Below are 20,479 nucleotides of genomic sequence, written 5' to 3'. Positions count from 1 at the left end.
TTGTTCTTTTTTCTTGTGATTCCTATCTCATTTTTATTTCTCTATTAAACGCTGTTATTTTTATCAGTGTTATTTGCAGATATATTTTATATTGTGTCAGGTAGCAAGTAAGAACCGTATTTATTTGTTTCAAGAGTTATTTGTTTGTAATTAGATATTGTGAGTGGTCTTGCCGGTGTAAGAATAAGAAAAAATAAGAAACATTTTAATTTATATAACAGTAGTTGATCACCAAAGTCCAACTTTCATTGGTATCAGTGCTAGATCTACTTGATGTCCTATTTCATTTATTTCACTACTTTTGATGAGTTGAAATGAGATATAAGAAAGCCAAGGACTTTTGTGGTCAAGTGATACACCTTCGGAAGAATTATTGGCATGTTCAGCATCGAAAAGGCACTCTGTAGATTGGGGTATTGTGTGCTACTGTGGAGTAGTGATATAAAGAAGATAATGAAGTATTTATCTTATGTTCAAACACTAAAAAGGTACTCTGCAGAATGAAATATTGTGTGCTATTGTAGAGTAGTGATATGAAGAAGATAATGAAGTATTTATCTCATGAATATGTCAATGATATTATGTATTTTTTAGAGTCTGATCTACCTACAAAATTGCAATAGGAGAAGCTAAGGGAATTGAGAGTTATGGACTCATCAATGAAGGGTGTCAGTTTTGACTTTTCAAAATTCAATAATTGTCTATTGCGTTCCATAAATTTTTCCACTTAAAATATAAATTTAGTTTTAGCTGAAATTTGACTCTGACTCATCAAATTGAGTCTTCAAACAAGAAATAGTTTCATGAAGAAAACCATTGTGGTTTAAAAGATATGCTTATTTTATTGAAGAGTGTGTAAGTGCAGTTTTTTGCAATAACTTTATTTCAATGACTTGGAAGTCATGATTTTATTTATATTCTTAACAAAATGTTTTAAGACTCACACCAAGTTTATAGAATGTCATTTTTAGTCTAGTTTCTAATAAAAATTATTTAGGAGAGATATATCCATGGGAAATAAGGAATAAAAATTTTGGATTGGAGAGAGGAAATCCTGAATTTTCTGCAATTTAGTGTGCTTTTTTTGAGATGTGAATATGTATTCATTTAGATGTGAGTATGTATATTCTTTAAGCCTACTTAACAAATTAATATCAGGCCTGTAGAGACATATTTGTTGTCCTTCTATGTTTACTTTCAATTAATATAGGTTTGAAAGGAAAACTCTATGAGGATGGAGAGGAAAATCAATTTTACTAGGTAGTGTTCATTCTAGAATTTTGCAGTATGATATATTTGTGATGTAAATGTTACTTATTTATTTCTATGAAGAAAAATATTATTTGGGATTCATACCATGATGTTATGCTTTAGTTTTGAGTCTAATTTTCAACATAAAAAAGTTATAGGAGAAATATTTTGTGGATTGAGAGGAACAATTATTTTATTGGGAGGTGTGCGTAACCTAATTTTCTGTTGAGAAAATTGTATTGTGATGTGAATGTCACTAAATCATAGACTCACTAAATGTTGTGATTTAGGGATGGAACTGAGCGCTATTTTGTATTTTTGAGTCTATTTAAAGGCTAAACAGTTTCAAAGGTAAACTCTTTATGAGTTGAGAGATATCATAATTTTATCATGGGCTGGTCATGTTCTATTCTGCAATAAATTGAAAGATTGTATTCCTCGTAATGGAAGCCTTTTAGGGCACATTCAAAAGTATCATAGTATGTCATGAGTATAGTTTATAACAAGTAAAACTTCAGAGAGAGATAATACAAGGTTGTTATGATATGGCACTCTATGTAAAGAAGTATTCAATCTGTGAATTGCATACTATAGAAGAAACACAATGCATGTGAAAATATCTTGGTTTTTTTGTAATGAATGGATATATAGAGAGACTTAGTGGCAGCATGGAAACTCTAAAGATCAGCGGCAAAATTAAATTTGTGATCTTTGGAATGATGGGATGAAGAAGAATATTTTTTTATGTGTATGGGAGAATTAAAAAGCCGAAGTGGTCAATGCTTCATCAACATTTAAAAAGATGATGACCAAGTGTTTCTTCATCAGTTGTGTGCTCTTCCAAGTTAATAAAAGTTCGTTAGCAAGTAAAATCAAAGAATAAAAAAAGCTTAGGTACCACACTACATAATTTAGATGTATGAAATCTATCTCACATTACATGGTAAGGTCATATAGAGAAAGATGATTCAATTTTTTGTTTTTTACATCTTTGACTATGTTTTGATTGTTTGTTTATGAATATGTATGGAGTGTATGGATATTAGGAAATAAGTGCCAACAAGTTTGAAAAAACTATTTTTTAAATACCCTGTGTTTTAGTACCTCATTGTGCTTGTAAGAACTACTTAAGGTAGTGATACACATGGAGATGTGGTTTGATCAAGGACTATGAGCCTAAGTATGAAACACAAGAGATGGATGTGGCTCATTCAAATATGTAAGCACGAAGGGAGTGTTCCGATGGAACGCGGTATTTGTGACCATCCTCCCAATAATGTTCAGCAATCTGATGTATTGCATGTGATGACGATCTCATGATAAAGTCTCCATATTTGCCAATAAGAAGTGTTTTGTTAGGTCTTGGTAACCATTATTTAGTCATCCTTTATTTTGGATAAAATTGTAAGATGGACTTTATTATTTGTTTTGTAGCTATAAACATGACAATAAAAGCGATTTATGAAGACTAAACATGTATTTAAATTTAAATTGGATCATTTATAAAAAAACTTAAGTCTATGGATATGGTTTTGAAAAAACCTCAGAGTCTTGTGAGGTCCACTAAGTATTTAAGAACAATCATTTTAAACCACTATGTTATTTTCTAATTATTTAAAAAAGTATATCAAGTCAAGAGTATTTTATATAAGGAAAAATATTGGGTCTTGAAAGTATTTTTTACACATGTGAAAATGTGTTATTAATCTATGCACTGTTTTCAAATACCCACATGTCTTGACTCATATTTTGATAGTATTGATTATGTGACCTAATTTTGAGTTCTTTAGAGTCCTCGATTATCTAAGGCCTTGAATCATAGGGTATGTCAAAGGATGGTCATCTTGCTAGGTCTGCTTGAAGTGTACTATGTGGGTTAGATAACTTGGTTTGTATAGGTATACTACTAAGAAAACTAGCGTGGCTGAACCTTTGTACTGCAGGAAGGTTTGGCATATTGTGACGCTAAACGGGCGTTGAGTTACTAGAGACTTACTATACTAGCTCATGACATATGCATATGAATAGTTAGATAATATTTCTTACGTGTTATGTTTGAGTAGGTGTTGTTAACAATCCCACGATTATCTTTAGGTACTTGAATATTCAGATATATAAGTATCATATTATGAAAGATCCAGATGAACTTAATATTCTAGTGGGAGCACCTGCTTGTGTTTGACGATCCAATTGGAACAACATACTGCTGTTCACCCATGGAACTCGGATGTGTAACGCAAGTTGTATGGCTACAAAAGGGAGCAGCTTGTTTGAAGAACTGCTTTAAGCCCTTGAAGATACAACCCCATGCGAAGAGGGTACGTGATAATCTTCTGCGACAACATGTAATGATCGGGATGAGATCCGAGCAGCAAAGAGAAAGAGGTGTTACCTCCATAAATCCTTTGTGAAAGGATTGATGGCAAAATCCATGATTAATGTAATAAGAGAGAATAAGAGAAAAATGATTGAGAGATAGATTGTAATTGGGGGGAAGACAATGTGAGAATGAGAGATTATAAAGCCTCCAAAGGCCAAGTGGGATATGTTAGATTTATATGGCCTTTCAAGGCCTTATGAGAGCTTGTGTGAACATTTTATATAGTGAATTTTGAAAATTTATAGACTTGTAGGGTCAAAAGGTATCTATAATTTTTCCCTTGACCCCACAAGTCTCTCTAGATCGACAATCATGATTTTGTCATACGAATTATGACAAACTCTAAGGCATAAAAAATCTATAAAAGGAGGCTCTCTCACCTCATAAATTTCTACACCTTTTCTCTCTTCTCTCATTAAGAATTATCTCTCTCTCTCTCTCTCTCTCTCTCTCTCAAGTCTCTAGAGGGGGATGCCCCAACATAGGAAGTTATCTAAGTCCAATAATTCTAAAAGGGGCACACTCCAACCTAGGGCTTCATCTCTCTTCCTAGGTTTCAAGAGGGGGACACACCCCAACCTAGACTACTCTCTTTCAATTCCCAAGAGGGCATGCCCAAACTATCTTCTCTTTATCTCTCCAATGGGTTCGAAGGGGCACTACTTAGCTTGGGATTGGTTCTTGATTTTTGGATAGCAAAGGGGAGCATCCCCTTGCTAGTAGATCTTTCCCTCTCTCTTTGATTTCTATCTCTCATCTCTCTCAAAAGATCAAGCCAAGAAACTTGTAGAAGACTAAGGCAGTGAGGCTTTAGGTAGTTGGTTCTATATCAAGATCCATATGCCATTGACAGGGTTTCTCAAAAGTAGAAGAATTAAGAGACTGATCATAGATCTCGAGCACCATCAAAAGGAGGAGACTTGACATGGGTTGTACTAAGTTCGGTTGAGGTAATCTCTAATAATTTTAAATATTTAAATTTCTTTATTGTGTTGAGTTCTTCTATTCACATAAAGCATTGAGTTAAGATTTTGATTTAAGGAATTGTATTCAATTGTGGTAGCTAGTGAGAACCGTATTTCTTTTCTTTTATTTATTAGTTTCAAGAGTTATTTGTTTGTAATTGGACATTGTGCATCCAACTTTCACCTTGTAGGGTCAAGGGGTATCTATAATTTTCCCTTTAAATTTGAAAATTACAGCCCAGTTTTGCTCCTCTATTTTTACCAAAGAGGAGCAGATTAACTTTGGGTCTATATATCGGACTACCAACATGGCAAGTTAGAGAGAGAGAGAGAGTTTGGGCATCAATGAAAGATGGTGGTTTGGGAATCGAAAGATTGAAGCTAATAAATATTAGTCTCATGACTAAATGGTGTGTCGTTCTCATTGCTGTTCTCATTCCCAATAGAAAGGTTTATGGTGTGAAGTTCTCAAAGCAAAATATGGGATGGATATGTTAGGTTGTCTGATTAAAAGTCCAAGATCTAGGGTTCTCATTCCCAATAGAAAGGCATATGGTGTGAAGTTCTCAGAGCAAAATATGGGATGGATATGTTAAGATGGTGTGAAGTTCTCAGAGCAAAATATGGGATCGATATGTTAAGTTGTCTGATTAATAGCTCAAGATCTAGGCCTTCGCTTTCTGGTATTTGGTGGCATAGTCTATTGTAGGCCTATTTACTTGAGCCGACCTATTTTGGTTGGACAAATGATTGGGCAACACTCCCCTTCACTATTCCTTCCCTGAATTGTTCCCCAAAGCCCTCAACCCTCTGGCCTCTGTGAAGGATTTGAGTGAAGCTTTTTCTATTAACTATGTGTGGTCTATTTCTATAAAGACGAATTTATTATTTTAGAGCTGATCCATGTGGACTTTTTAGTAAAATCTACTAGCAAATTTCTTTATAAGGAGAGACGAAGAATCATTGACCCAAGCTTAGCAGCAATATGGCACCTCAGAGTCCCTTTGAAGGTTCAATTATTTATCTGGGTATCAAGCCAAAAGAAGTTACCGACTATGGATAATCTAAGAAAGAGAGGCTTCATCTTACCAAATGTTCGTCAACTATGCTAAAGGGATAATGAATCTGTGGACCATATCCTTTTTCATTTCTCTTTTTCACAGGAGATTTGGAGTTGGTGCAGACAACTAACCAAATTACGGATCGTTATTCCTCAATCAATGAGGGCTGTGCTTCGATAATGGATGAACCCAGAATTAAAAAGGTGGGGACAATGTAATGGAAAGCTCTTTGGGTATTTGTGATGTGGAATATTTGGAAGGAGTGTAGCAGAAGTGTTTGGAAAACAAACATCCTTGCTATGACGGCTGATTGGCTTTCCACAAATAAGGATTGCACCTTCATTATTAGAAATCAGATTATTCAAAATCATGTAAATCTTCATAATCGATCCTCTAGTAGAGAAGCAACATGGATTCCACAACCACAGGATGCCTCAAAACACAATTTTGATGGCATCTACTTCTGGAATCCCGGTCCTGCTGGTTTTCGTGAAGTTATTCACGATAACAGAGGGAACATTTTATTGACAATAAATAAAGCAGAGACTATCGGAAGGATTGCAATTATTTGCAGTGCATGGGCTAAAAGAGAGATGAAGCCGCCATGGAGATTGACATCCCTGCTTGATGAAATTTTTCATTTTTTATCTCGTGGCTCCTTTGAGCTTTCGAAGCAGATTGCCATGCTAAGGCTCGTGCACATCAATCTTCTTTGGTGGTCACATCCTTCTCTTCATTGTACTCCGAATATGTAACTTATCGGGTTAATGATTTCCATGGTTAATAAAATTAACGAAAAAACGATTTATTTCTCTTGGCGAGTAGAAAACCTGCGATTCAATAAAATGCAAAAAACAAAAAGCCACCTTTTTTCTGAATATTGAATTATTTATCCACTATCGAATTCCATCTTTCATAGTCGATAACAAAAAGCCACCTTTTTTCTGAATAGTGAATTATTTATCCACTATCGATTTCCATCTTTCATAGTTGATTTTGAGTCTTAATACCGGCCTAGAGTTAAACCCATTTCCCCCTATTTCCACTACGCCCAAGAAAGACGTAAAACAAAAGAGCATGGAAAAGTTGATAACAACCAACCAAAAAAACTAAACGGCAGACCCGAAAAGGAAACCGAAATTGGTCTTCTCGCTCTATATTACGTTGTTTTAGCACTTCACTTCACTAACTAAAAATAAAAATATATTCTTTTCAGCCCTGAAAGAGGGCAAGCTTTCGACTTAACTAAAAACACCCCCATCTTCATGTATGGTCTCTAAACATGGCCTCCACCCTCGAGAATGACCTCTGTTTGAGCCGTCCTCCATGTTCCTCAAACTGGAAATCACATCAGCAACTGAAATACTCTTAGCCAAGAGCTCTTGGAGCTGCTGCTTCGTTATAACCACCTTAACTCTAACCACGCCACCACTTTCTCTCTCTAAACCTTGCTCTTCGGTCGAAGCAGGTTCTTCAACCGTTTTGTTGGGCATGAGGTAATAGGGTTGTCCAGGTTTTAGCCGATAGTCGTTAGAGAGAGAATCCGAAGAAATCCCTGAAGTATACAGCGCCTGACCTTCGAAAGTGGTTAGGACTTGTTCAACGACAAGGGGAGCTCTGTATTCAAGGATCTTACCATCTTTTTTGGCGATTCTCACTATGTTTTCCTCCTCTGCCTCCAGCATGAGGGGTCTCGTGGCTTGAGGTACAAGCACACAGTTACCCATCGCAGGTTTGTGTTCTAGAGAGAAGAAAGGTTTTAGAGAGAGAGAGGCACTTGAAATTTAAGATTCAGAGGCGGAGGGTTAGTGTTTTAAAGAGAGTGAAGAAGGAAGCCCATGTTTCAAAGAGAGACGAGATGAAAAGGCCATGGATTTTTAACTTTTTATGAAGAGGGGCGGTGGTAAGAAAGGCGTGGATGATTTTTTTCAACACGCGTGATTGAGGTGTCGGTTAGTGGATTGGGTGGCGTCGATAGCGAGGGAAAACTTCTCGTGGGATTTTCTTTTTTGTTTTTTCTGGTTTTGCTTTTTTATGGGAGGTCTCAGTGGGGTTTTCTTTTTTGTTTTTTCTGGTTTTGCTTTTTGATGGGAGGTCTCAGCTTTCCCGTGGGGTTACTATGTGCGTGATGACGTTTAGACACGTTTATTTTGGAACCGGTTCACGGATGTATTGTTGGGTCGGGACCATTCCCCTAATCTCTCAACTCTCAACTCTTCTTCTTGCAACTTTCTGGGCAGGTCTGATGAAATTAAAAACCCTTTCTCACCGGGCCTTGAATGAAGAGAGAGATTCAATAATGTGTTTTCAAGAAATTCTAATAGACTACAATGTGATCTAAAACCCAATGTTCTAGATGGAAAATCACTATTGGGAGAAAGTATCGGTCCCAGGCTGGTTCTCATATAAAACTCATCGTTTTCTATATATATATATATATATATATATATATAGAAATCTTATAAATGACTAAAGATGAATTTTTACAGCGTTTCGCTTCCATCACGGACATGTTATATCGGTGACGGTTTTGCCTACAAGTTGTCACGGATCTACGAGAGCCATGATTGTCCTGGCATATTTTTTACGTCAATTTACATAAAAAAAATCTCGTCACTGACATACTATATCCGTGACCGACAGCTACGGGCATGCTATGTTGGTGACAGTTTTTAATTTATGCAATCTGATTTTTTCGAACAGCGCCGAGCTTGTGGGTGAAAATACTGTTCATTTGCCATAGGCGTTTTGTAATCTCTTTGTATTTTTGTACTCTTTTGTTTTTAATATTTACTTGGATTGCTTATTTGGAAGCTACCGGATTGACCATTCGACGATCTAACTCGGATATGTGGGGAAGATCCACCCATCAATTCGGGTCTTGAAAAAATTCAATATACCATTACTAATGTACAGAAGTACCTCTTAACAGTGATACGACGGGATAATTCCACCCTTTTTCAATCAAGTTTAAATTAGTTGGTCTTTCTCAACTCGATACTTGACCGAGCCGTGTAACTCGGACGAATCCAAATTGACTCTCTCGACTCCTGCGAAGTTAATTCACTCTCTCGACTCCTGCGAAGTTTCTAAACATACCTAAGAGACAGAAAGCATTTGCTTTGGGCATGTTCCAAGTGATAGAGAGAGCTTTGGTCAGGTGTCTCTTTCTTGTCCTGTCTTATGGTCGTTCTCTCTCTTGACCGGTCCCTTGGTACTGTCTCTCTCCTTTGGTCCTGTCTCTCAATCTCTCATGCATCACACTCTCTCAGCATAGTGCTTATACTGGGCATATTTGTTTGCCTACTATAGCACCTGGGTGGGGTAATTGGCAACTGGCCTCGGCAATAGGCCAACACCATCGAGTTGATTTGGTCCAGTTACGCTCAAAAAATAAAAATAAAAATACATGCTGTCAAGCATCATTCAATTTCCATTTACAGTTAAAACTTTGATATAGTGTTTTTTGTTTTGCGAAGAAATATGCTTCATAGTTGGCCTTCTACACCTATGAACGAAGATGATAATCCGTCCAATTCATAAATGAATAATTTCATTTAGCAGTGATATTAACCTCCATGGTATATTTTGTTCTCCTCTACATCACAACACTTGTCCATGACTGCTCTATCAGCTTTAAAAACTGTAAAATTACCGAACTTCAGTGCCATTAGCAATGATATTCCTTGTATGTTGTGAATGTGTGATTTTGGTTGATCCTCGGATCACCCACCTAAATTGGGCTTGGGTCAAGATGGTAGTAGCTGGGTTTTCATAAGGCTCCGTCTCGAATTTCATTCCTGTGTAACCTTGTCAAAAATAAACAAAATGGACCACCCACACCTGCTATTCAAGGATTGCGACTAGACTTATCATCGAAGTTTCGGTTGATAAATACACTAGGTGGGGTACATTGAACGACTCTTCTTTGTTCCCCTGGATTTCTTTTAGAAATAATAACATTCTTATCATCTTTGTTCATTTTTTGTGAATTGGCTGAAATTTCAATTAGAATGAATGTTGCGCAATCCGATAATTTCAAAATCTATTATAATGTTTATGTTTCTATTTTTCACGTTGAAAACTAATTAGATCGTACAACCCGTCAATGAAATGTCTCATATATAACGTTCGAATATTTTTTTCCTACAAAATTCTTATTACCCGTTTAAAATTTTGATATTTCAATACATGTTTCCTATTATACCATATTTATCACTTTTTAATTATAAATTTTCCTTATTTATATTTTACTAATTTATGCATGGTCCGAACATATTGATTTCCTTTTAAGAAGTCCTCGTTATTACTTATTTAAAGGGTTATGTTAGGGTGCTCACATTATATAGTTTTACTTTGCATTTTAGAGTTTTACTTTGCAAATTTTAGACATTTAGATACTCGTATTTTATAATAAAATATTCTTTTAGTAAAGGTATTTTTGGTCATTAGGAGGGGTTTGATATAATTCACATTAAGTGTGACATCACTTATATAGAGCATTAAATGCTATTAATGTACTCCATGTGGGTGATGTCACACCCCTCCTAATGACAAAAAATACCTCTACTAAAAAAATACTCAATATACAAAACAAAGGTATATAAAAATTCAAAATTTGTTCAGTACAATTATAAAATGCTTTATAGTGTGAGCACCCTAATATAACCCTTCTAGATAATATTATATATGTTTAAGTAGTTAATGCCAACGCAGAAAAAGAGGTTTAGAATTTTAAAAAAGACACTAGAGAAGAGTCCTACTTTCCATAATTAAATACTTTCATTATGAGAGAAAATTTAGGAATTTGTGGAGTTTATTTATTTACTTTTTTTTCTTTTCTTTTTTTTTGCGTTAAATCAATAAAGATTTGCGCTGTTGTAGAGATAAGTATTGAATTTACTTAGATACAAATTGATAATAGAATTCATGAAGAGAGTTTATAAAGGATTGGAACCTTATTCCTTCTCTTAAAAGGAAATTTTATAAAAATTAAAGGGAAAAAGAGTTACTCATTCACTTATAAATTTTTAACATGATTGGAGAAAAGTTTATGTTGACCGCGATAAGGATTTAATATAATGGACTCTAGGCTGTCTTACCCATTGAACTTAGAGAAAACCAGTACGTCATGACTTGCCCGAGTCCACTCGGATTGGAGCATAGGGCAAGCCCGGGTTTCCCCGATTTGTACAACTCGGGGTTATAAAAGTTTTTTATAAATTCTAAAAAAAAATTAAAAATATTAGATTGTTTTATAATATTTTTGTATATGATTTGCATGCATTTGGCAAAGTTTGATAACTATGTTTTGCTCCATTTGTATGTTTTCAACCTTTTTTTGGAATTTTTTAAATGCCCAGAACTGGAAATCACTCTTTTTTAAATCTATTTTCCTGTACATTTTTAAGCTTGTTTTAACTTTACGAAGCAGTTGTAAGTTTCGATATAGGGTGCGATTTGTATAGAGGCTCTAAACAATCAAATTAGAGCCTATCTTCAAATAGTGTCAAGAAATGTGGTTTGAATACCTAAATATTTGTGATAGCCTTAAAATATATTTTTATCATTATTTATAAAGTTTAAAGCCTAAAAATAGTGTAGATCGACCGATCTATGAAAATTTGAAAATCTTGAAAATTGATAGTCTAAAAATGCATTATAAAATATACTATTTCCAAAACTTGAAATCCATTTTTTTCTCATGTCCATGCATCTTGATGTCAAGATGATCAAGTTGAGGATATTTGGGCATCAAAACAACATCTTCTAGTGAAATTTTTTAGGTACGCTCAAATTTGAGCCTCAGCTCTATATAAATTTTTCCCTTCAATATATTTTTACTGCAAGTTTTGGAATGATGTAAATCAGTAAGGGCCTATTTGGATGATGTAAAATAATCATGATAATGAATAATCTGTTGTTTGGTGACGCCCATCGTAAAGTTGTATGACACAATTTTATAAGCATTTTTATGTAGAAGTTTGTCTTTGAAATATTGTGTCATACTTTATTCAAAATAATTGGCTCAAAATCACATATTTTTAGTCAGAGTTAGTGAAAAATAGATGGATATCACTAGAAAATTTAAATAATTACATAATAGTATATATAATATAAGATATGCGCCAAACAAGCAACAAAATAATATTATACAAGGTTTAATTAATTTAAATAATAAAGTTTACTCTTGATAAAATTAATTTATATCCAAAGTGATCTAATATTGAGTTTGAGACACATATTCATGTACCTCACATGCCAATTATTTCACTTGGCTAGTGCATCTTGAGTAAAAATAAAGTTCCACCTTAGCCTAAGAGATAATGCCTTGGAGGCTAGGGCATCTTGAGGGCAACTTGAGTTAAAATAAAGTTCGACCTTAGCCTAGGAGATATTGCCTTGGAAGCTAGGGCTAAGATGCTAGGATGCTCATCATTAGGGCTAAGATGCTAGGATGCTCATCATTCTTTTGCCTATTTGTTTCTTAACATGCAAAGTTTGCTCCCACCTCTGAAGGATGGTGCCTTTCATGACTCTCCAGGACGAAGTAAAGAACTGTACTTAAGCTTTGCTTGCTCCAGGGTCCTTGACATTTCATATATGTATTTGTGACACCACCACATCGGACGTGCATTGCAAGGCACTTCAAATTAACCAGATTCCGTTTAAGTCACCCCAAATTCGTTATTTTAATGATGCCTTCATTTTAAGGAAAAAAGCTTTTATATGGTTGAAAATCTTATAATATAGAATGTGCCCAAGATGAAAAACATTCTAACTTATCAGTTTGACTGTGAGATGTGAAAAAATAAAATTTCATGATTTAAAATTAATATATTTTGTAATAAAATATTTGGATTTTTAATTTTCAAGGTTTTCAAGATCTTATAAATCTGCTCGATCTACATCTTTTTTATAATATTAAATTTCATAATTAGAATTGAACATAGATTTTCAAGCCATCGTGAGGTCTCCTACATGGAGCTATATCTTCTTACCAAATTTAGAAAAGTCTTACAATACAATATAAGCCAAATACCTTGTACATGCCTCACCTTTTATTTAAATGATGAATTTATCAACTTGAGGGACCACACTGTGTCCCTTTCCTTCTCTGTGCGATTGATACATGTGGGGTGGGTTGTTAGATGTCGCCCATGTCTTTTGAGTTTCAGGTTAAAGTCGTTAGTAAGTTGTCTCACGGAACTGCCTCCACTTATGGATTAGGTCCCCAGATCAAGAAAGAATAAAACAAAGGAAGAAAGAACCCCTACCTCTTCAGTTGTTAAATTATAAATGAGAAAGAAACAAGAAATAAAAGCATGGAATTGTTGGGTTCGTTTGAGATGTTTTTAGGGTTTCAATTTTGATTTTGAGGGTTGATAACGAATGGGCTTGTTGGGTTTGGTTAAGATCTTGTGGGGACACCACCACAAACTTAGTGGGTGAAGGAATTGAAGTTGTTTTGTTGATTTGTAATAAATAGTTCACAGCATTTCATTAGTGGTGAGAGGAATAAAAGATGGCCAAGTGCACGCATTGGGGGATTTGCTTTTTTGCTTTTTCCTGGATGCTTTCCATATATTTTTAGGACTATTTTATGGCCTTTTTCTTAAATAACGTTGACCATGAGAAGGTTATTGGTTGACGATGATGCACAAATCACGTCACGAAACAAGTGGGCCCCTCAATGTGCAATAAATTCTTAGTAGTTAATGGTTTTATGTGGTTAAAGGACTAAACTGTCCATTTACTCATTCGTGGAAAACCTAGAATTTTTAGGATTCAAGTTAGGGGGATATAAATCCCTTTAACCCATATACTAACCTAATTAAAAAAAGTGTCTCAAGATTTAAGGGAGACCGTTCACAATTTTAAGGCAAGATCTCAGTGTCGAGAATCAAATTGTAAATTTTTTCTTCTAAAAATGATTATTATCTACTGATTTTTAGGCTGGTTTCCAAAATTTCAGACTAAAACAAAAAAAAAAACAAAAAAAAAAGGGAAAACTCCCAAGCATATCTTTTGACTGAGGGAGTAAATGCACAATATATACGCCCCAAGTGCATAACATACCTAATCTTAGATGTGCGCCTCATAATTAGTGCAACACTCGACCTTCCATTGATCCACTCCACTCATCTCTCTCTCCCCAATTCCATTTTTCATCATGACGCCACTTCATTATTGATATGTTTATTCTGTTAAACAGAAGGTGCCAAATATTCATTGCGCAATACGAGAGAGGTGGTTTTCTTTTAACTGCTGCAATGTGCTTATTAAACCCCGTGAGTTACTTCACAACAGTTAATTTGATGCTTCCTGACAATATAGGTTGGTTAGTTGCCTTCAAAGAAAATAGTACACTAAGTTTAATCATTGTGTCGGTGTTTAGTTGGTAATGACGCGTGCTATTTCTCGTGCGCTTGAGCCAACAAATTGAAGTAGCATAGCGTCAATGACAAATGTGTATTTAACATGTTGGATTTGGACAAGGTTGTGGTTTGAACCATAAACAATCAATGTAAGGTGCATCTTCAAATTGAAAACTAAAATTTCAAATATTTTAAAATGAAAATTAATTTTTTTTACCTCTAACTTATGAGAACTAAAATTTTAAAAATAATAAAAATTGACAGTCCAAATAATGCGTTTCAAAATGCAGTATTATTGGGACTTGAAATCGTTTTTGGTTCAAAGTCGGAACAAGCTTGTTTGATGGATTTTTTTTCAGACGTGCCTTATATCTACAATATATATTTAACACATTGTATAAATTTTTTTTCTTAGAACAATAATCTCCCATTCACATCTCTGCCGATGTTACAATGATATTCTTGACCAGGGTGGATCTAAATCCACACTGCTCCACTCATGGGGGGATGATGCTTCTTCCCCTTGCAAAAGCATATTCTTATAGATTTAACCATGTCGGGTCATTGTTCTTCATGATCTCCGAGGTAGAGCTGCGAGAACTCACTCCTCTTTTAACAAGGGGGGTGAGTCCAACTAGACAGATGCTCTATCAAGCACAAAATTTATGTAATTAAACCTGGAAATGACTAGTTTAAGTAAACAATGACATAAATGAAAGTCGGACAAGGTGATCTAGCATTGTGTAAATAGGTTTTAATTTTTTTTCTTTTCACCAACTAGAACACTTACAATGGTCCAACTACAATTAAATCAACTCAAATCAATTAAATAAATAACCAAAAGAGGTTCTTACTTGTTGCCATTAATTACAACTTCTTTTGTTTAATAAACAAAAATAACATTATGCTTGTTGGAATAAGAAAGTACAAGAAATAATAAGACTGCAGTGTATTAGGCTAGAGGTTGGAAGATTACCTCAACTGGACGTAGTATACCCTTCATCGGGTCTCCTCCTCCAATAGCGCAGGTGATCAATGGTCTATCTCAGATCTTTGAAGCATGAGAAAACTTTGAATACAACCCTTAACAATATGAGAACAGTGAAACCATTATCTCAACGTCTAAGGTCTCAATGCCTTATGTAAGTGGGGCGTGCCCCCTCTTGCACTTAGCTTTGGGGCATGCCACTCTTCTCTTACTAATATATATATATATATATTTTGACAAAGGTTTCAAAATTTTATTAAGAAAATTAAGCAAAGGATATTACATTGAAAGAAAAAGAGAGAGAGGGCAAGGAAACCCCGCCTTTAGCCAAAGAATCGGCAAGTGTATTAGCCTCTCGATAGACATAAGAAAAGGAAATTGAAAGGGAGGCTGAGATGTTCATAATTTCTAGCCAAATGGAGTGAAGTTTCCACGGAACCCGCCTATCCTCCTTACACCAACCAATAGCATTTAGGGAGTTCCCTTCAACAACACAACAACGGCTCAGGTTACTAGAGATAAAGAATTTTAACAGCAAGGAGGCTATTCGGCATGATTTGAGGTCGCTTGGCCCAGAGGCCCCGTAAAGGAAAAGATGACCTCACCTCGACTATTGTGCAGCACCCCTCTAATCCCAGCCAAACCTGGAAAATCAAGCGAGCAACCGTCGAAGTTCAATTTGAAAAACCCTTCCTCTGGGGGCGGCCAAAAGCAATGGGGTCTGAACTTAACTTTTCCCAAGAGAAAAAGGCTGGGTAGGTTAAGGATTACATCTGAGAGAGAGAGGCCCCAACCACCCATAGTGATCAAAAGCCAATGCAAGATGGAAAGCTTGATATTATCAAATAGGCCACAATCATCCGAAAGGCTCAATCTGTCGAAGGTACGTCGGTTTCTTTCTTTCCAAATCTCCCAAAGGACAGCCCCTCTAGCTTTTTACCACACCTTAAGGCCCCCAGTAGGTAAATGATGAAATTCTAAATGAGAGACAATGTCGATCACCGACAGGGGAAGAGAGGCTTGGAGGCTTGGATGCCCAATAAACCAAATAATCAATACCATATACTGAAAGCAACTTTGCAATGGATAAAGAGGTGACTACGTGTTTCCTCGTCCATTTTGTACATAAGACAGATGTTAGGTAAAATCTTACCTCTCTTTATCAAATTGTCGACATTCAGAATCTTATTTTGGATGGCAAGCCAGATGAAAACTTGAACCTTATGAGGAATCGGCCACTTCCAGACCTTAGGTATAATAGGTAGCGACCAACGCCATCTATCATGAAAGAAAAGTCTATAACATGACTTCACCGTGAAAAGGCCATCACTTTCTAGTTCCCACACGAGATCGTCCAAATGATCGGGGAGATGTAAACTTGGTGTAATAAGTTCAACAATTGTAACCACTAGTTATAAAACTCCCCACTAATATGATTGTACGAAAAAGTAATATGCCAGTTTACATTGGTACTTGCAAATTCGAACATATCAACAATCAAGGCATTCGGATGGAGCACCTTAGCAAAAAGTAGTGAGAAGCCCAACTTTTAAAGAACCTCCCCAACCACTTATGGTACCATAATGAAATTTGCCAACCGTTCCCCACATTCCAGCGAAAGTGGCTAGCAATCATCGGTCTACACCTAAATATGGGCTTCCACAAGAAGGAAGTTTCATCTAGGCGGCCTCCTGCAATCCACATACCAAATCTATCACTGCCATATTTGGAAGAAAGGACCTCCACCCAGAGATGGTTAGGACATTGGAAAATCCTCCACCACTATTTACAAAGTAATGCCCTGTTCATATATTTTTAGTTTGCGGATACCCAAACCACCTTCCTTCTTGGGGTACAAACTTGATCCCATCTGAGCAAATGAAATTTCCGAATCTCCCTAATGGATCCCCACATAAAATTTCGCATCATCAATTCAATTTTCTTAATTATTGCGGATGGCATCTACAAGAGTGACATGCGATAAATCGGCAAGTTTGAAAGACAAGATTGTAACAAAGTCACTCTACCACCAATGGAGAGGTACTTGGGCTTCTAAAGACCCAGTTTAACTTGAAATTTTTGGATGACCTTGTCCCAAATTGAGACAGGGTGTCTAGAGAGAGAGAGGAATGCCCAAATAATAAAAAGGAAAGGAGCCAACTGCACAGCCAAAATGAGCAGCCAAAGTCAAGGGCAAAGGTGATGGCAATTGATTCCAGAGAGAAGTGTCTTATTATAATTGACTTTGACTCCCAAAGCTGCCTCACAACAATAGAAAAAACAAGCAAGATTAGAAACTTGTGCCTCTGAAGCATCGTAGAAAATGAAAGCATCATCTGCATATTGTAAGTGGGAAACGAGAGGACCCGAAGCTGACACTTTAAAGCTAGTAAACCTGCCATGATTCTCCACGTTCTGGAACATAAGAGTAAAGTACTATGCATAGAAAGAAAAAAGGAAAGGAGATAAGGGATCTCCTTGGCGAAGACCCCTAGTAGGAGAACCTTTAGCAAGGATTAAAAAATGGGCAGAAGAGAGGTACCCAAAGATCCAGCTCCTCCATTTTTTCTTTAAAACCCATTATTCTGAGAATATCCAACAAGACACTCCATTCAACTCAGTCATAAGACTTCTCAAGATCTAGCTTAATAACCACCCCAAGACTTTGACTTTGCACTCTAGAGTGAATGCATTCTTGGGCAACCATGATACTATCAGTAATTTGGCAGTCATAAACAAAAGCAGATTGGTTAGGTGAAATGAGAGAGGAAAGTACGGGTTTTAACCTTTCGGCCAAAATGTTTGCCAGAATCTTGTAGAGACTTGATAATAAGCTAAGAGGTTGGATGTCAGACAACTCCGCAATAGTAGGCTTTTTAAGGATCAGAGCAATAAAGATGGCATTAACCCCTTTAAAAATTTGACCTCGACGCATAAAATCTTTGATCATATTGAGAAGGTCCATGGTTAGGTGCCTCGATCTCGCCCTCCAGGTCGGGTTGACTATGTGACGCTGTTTCGGGTTCGAGATGGACCCGGGACCTGAATCGCTCTCTCAGGAACCATGTAAAGAAGACGTCGGTAGGAGTACCAATCGGTGAGAAAGGAATTAGGTCAGGACTTACCTCGCGTAGGTCCATGATACACTTGGGCTAGCTCGCATGGGTGCCCTTGGATCACGTTGGAAAGCCCTTGGCATATGGCCGGTTTGGAATCACCTCCCTTTACCTGTTTCTCCTTTCACTAAGCCCAAGAGTACCGACCCAAAAGTTTCTCTCTCCTTCCTCTCTCTCTCAAGACGTGACCCAACAATGAAAAAAATGGAAATTTTATTAAGCAAAAATAGGGTCCATGTACAATGATAATACGTGATATATATATATTTTTGCCCAAACATGGGTGGATTGATCAAAATTAAACTTAATTGCTGAAAATTAAGATTTAATTGAATTAAAGAAGTTTTAAAAAATGGATACAAAATGACTGTTTTGTCCCTTCCTAACAATACATGGAATTCCAAAATAGTACCTGCTGCTGCCCTAGGTTGTACGTGATTTCTCATGGTTGATCCAGGGTTGTTCTGATGCCCGTTTTTCAAAAAGATGATTGTTTTCTTGTAGGGCTAGTCATGGCAATCGATTTGATACCAATTTTGAGCCACGTATCATGTTTTTAAGCCACGATCATGCGACTTGAAATTCATGTGAATCTTGAAAAGTTTCAATCGATTGTGGGCCCATTTCTTGATATTTTTCCGTGATTTTTTCATTGTATTGCACTGAGCATGCCGTCACGATCGCGTGGCAATAAACGTAGCTCGATTTCATGCCCGGACGAAGATTTAACAACTTTGGAGTTTTGGCCAGAATCTGGAATTTTAGAGCCAAAATTTACAGTCATTTTATTGGCTTCGTGTGCAAAATTCGACCGTTCATCATGTATGGGATTTGGACCAGAGATAGCCCTAGACCTTACACACACGATGGGACTGGTCTCACGTCCATCCGATCCATGAGAGCCGTAATTTGGCCGCTTGAGTGATCCGATCCATCAGAGCAATAGTGTCGTTGCTGATTTTTCTGCAACTTTCTTCATGGATCAACAACTTCTCTCTAGCTTTATTCCTTGCTCGGGCATCGTCACGGGGTGTGCCACATATCGAAATGCTCGTCTTGACAAGACGAACATGCCCCATAAAGTTTGAATGTGATATGATCTCAAAAGAGTGAGATACGAGCTTCGCAAATCACTGTTCGTGACTGCATTTTAATGGAGATTACTTGTAGGGTGGCCGCACGGGAATAGTGTGCGGCTACTCCTGTTTCTGTCTTTTGCTCATAACGTCTTCTTGGAGCATCCATTTAAGCTGAAACTTGACCCTTAGGGTTTTCAAATGTGCTAGATCCAATAGAAGTGGTCCCACAACCTTTTGATGCCCCAAAAGTAGGGTTGTAGTTAATGGGGTCCGTTTCAGGGAGCTAGAGGCTGATTCAACCGAAATTTTTTCACAGTCTGCACTGCCTTAGACATGTCGGAATGCGACTAAAACTTGGCAGAAAATATTTTGGAGTCCTTATGAAGATCTTGGCCAATTTTGAGGCCATTATGAGATTGTCAAAATTTCCACTGTTTGTCAGGCTTTATTGACTGTCTGCTCTATTTAATTCAGCATCGGGGACCCATGGTGCTGAAAAATGTCTTCAAACAGCCTGCTCCACTAAATGTTGTGCTTCGAGAGAAGCAAGAGGGATAACATTCGGAAAATTTTCTCTGGCTTTATTTCTTTTTTCTTCCTATACACAAGACTACGTGAACGCCAAGGAGATTCATGCAATGCTGTAACTAGGATGTTTAGATGTTTGGGTGTAATGTACAGATCCATCCGTGGAGACTTTAGGGGGAGAAGAAACTTTGAGGGATCCTATCAAAGTCCTCACCCTCAAGGGACTATTTGTAATTTTGACAGCTGAGGATTTTGTATGGACCTCATTGGTCAGAATCAGGCTCGCCTGGCAGTTGGGTGCCATGCTAAAGGGAATTTTTCCATTTGGTCTGGGTTTGTTTGTTTTTGGATTGACAACCAAAGAGCCTTTGGTTGGTGTTGTTTGTTGCTACACCAGGTTTGCTTTTGACAAACAAGGTACCTTTGTGGGTCCCATCCTGCCGAGTCCAGTCGGGGGATTTTTGTTGGCCTATCCTGAAAGTCTGGGCCTGTCAGCTAGGGAGGGATTTTATCAAGGTGGCCTCATGGCAAGGCATCACCCTGGAGTCTCTGGCAGATTTCAACCTGCTTTTGTTAGTTTCTTGCCTTTGTGAGCATCTTTGGTTTGTCAAAATGGCTTTCTTGTTTTTGTTTTTTAAGGATCTATTGTACATCGCCCCCACCCTAAGGGAATCTTTTTGTTTTTAGAGGGATCTTTCAAACATCGTCCTCACCTTCAAGGACTCTATTTGAT

General features: G+C 36.7%; 1 protein-coding gene across 1 annotated transcript; it reads right to left on the bottom strand.

Moving 5' to 3' along the window:
• Positions 1–6,898: 6,898 nt before the first annotated feature.
• LOC18426540 (uncharacterized) lies at positions 6,899–7,384 on the bottom strand. The gene has a single exon (XM_006833186.4). It carries the CDS (start codon positions 7,382–7,384, stop codon positions 6,899–6,901), a length of 486 nt encoding a protein of 161 aa, XP_006833249.2.
• Between the last annotated feature and the right edge of the window lie 13,095 nt (positions 7,385–20,479).

The sequence above is a fragment of the Amborella trichopoda genome, chromosome 9 (assembly GCF_054954075.1).
Source record: "Amborella trichopoda isolate Santa Cruz 75 chromosome 9, AtrichopodaSantaCruz75HAP2 v2.0, whole genome shotgun sequence".
NCBI classification, from domain to species: domain Eukaryota; kingdom Viridiplantae; phylum Streptophyta; class Magnoliopsida; order Amborellales; family Amborellaceae; genus Amborella; species Amborella trichopoda.
This window is presented reverse-complemented; position numbering and strand designations above follow the sequence as displayed.

Coding starts and splice junctions, on each gene's coding strand:
- LOC18426540 (XM_006833186.4), bottom strand. CDS start 7,384: ATGGGTAACTGTGTGCTTGTACCTCAAGCCACGAGACCCCTCATGCTG.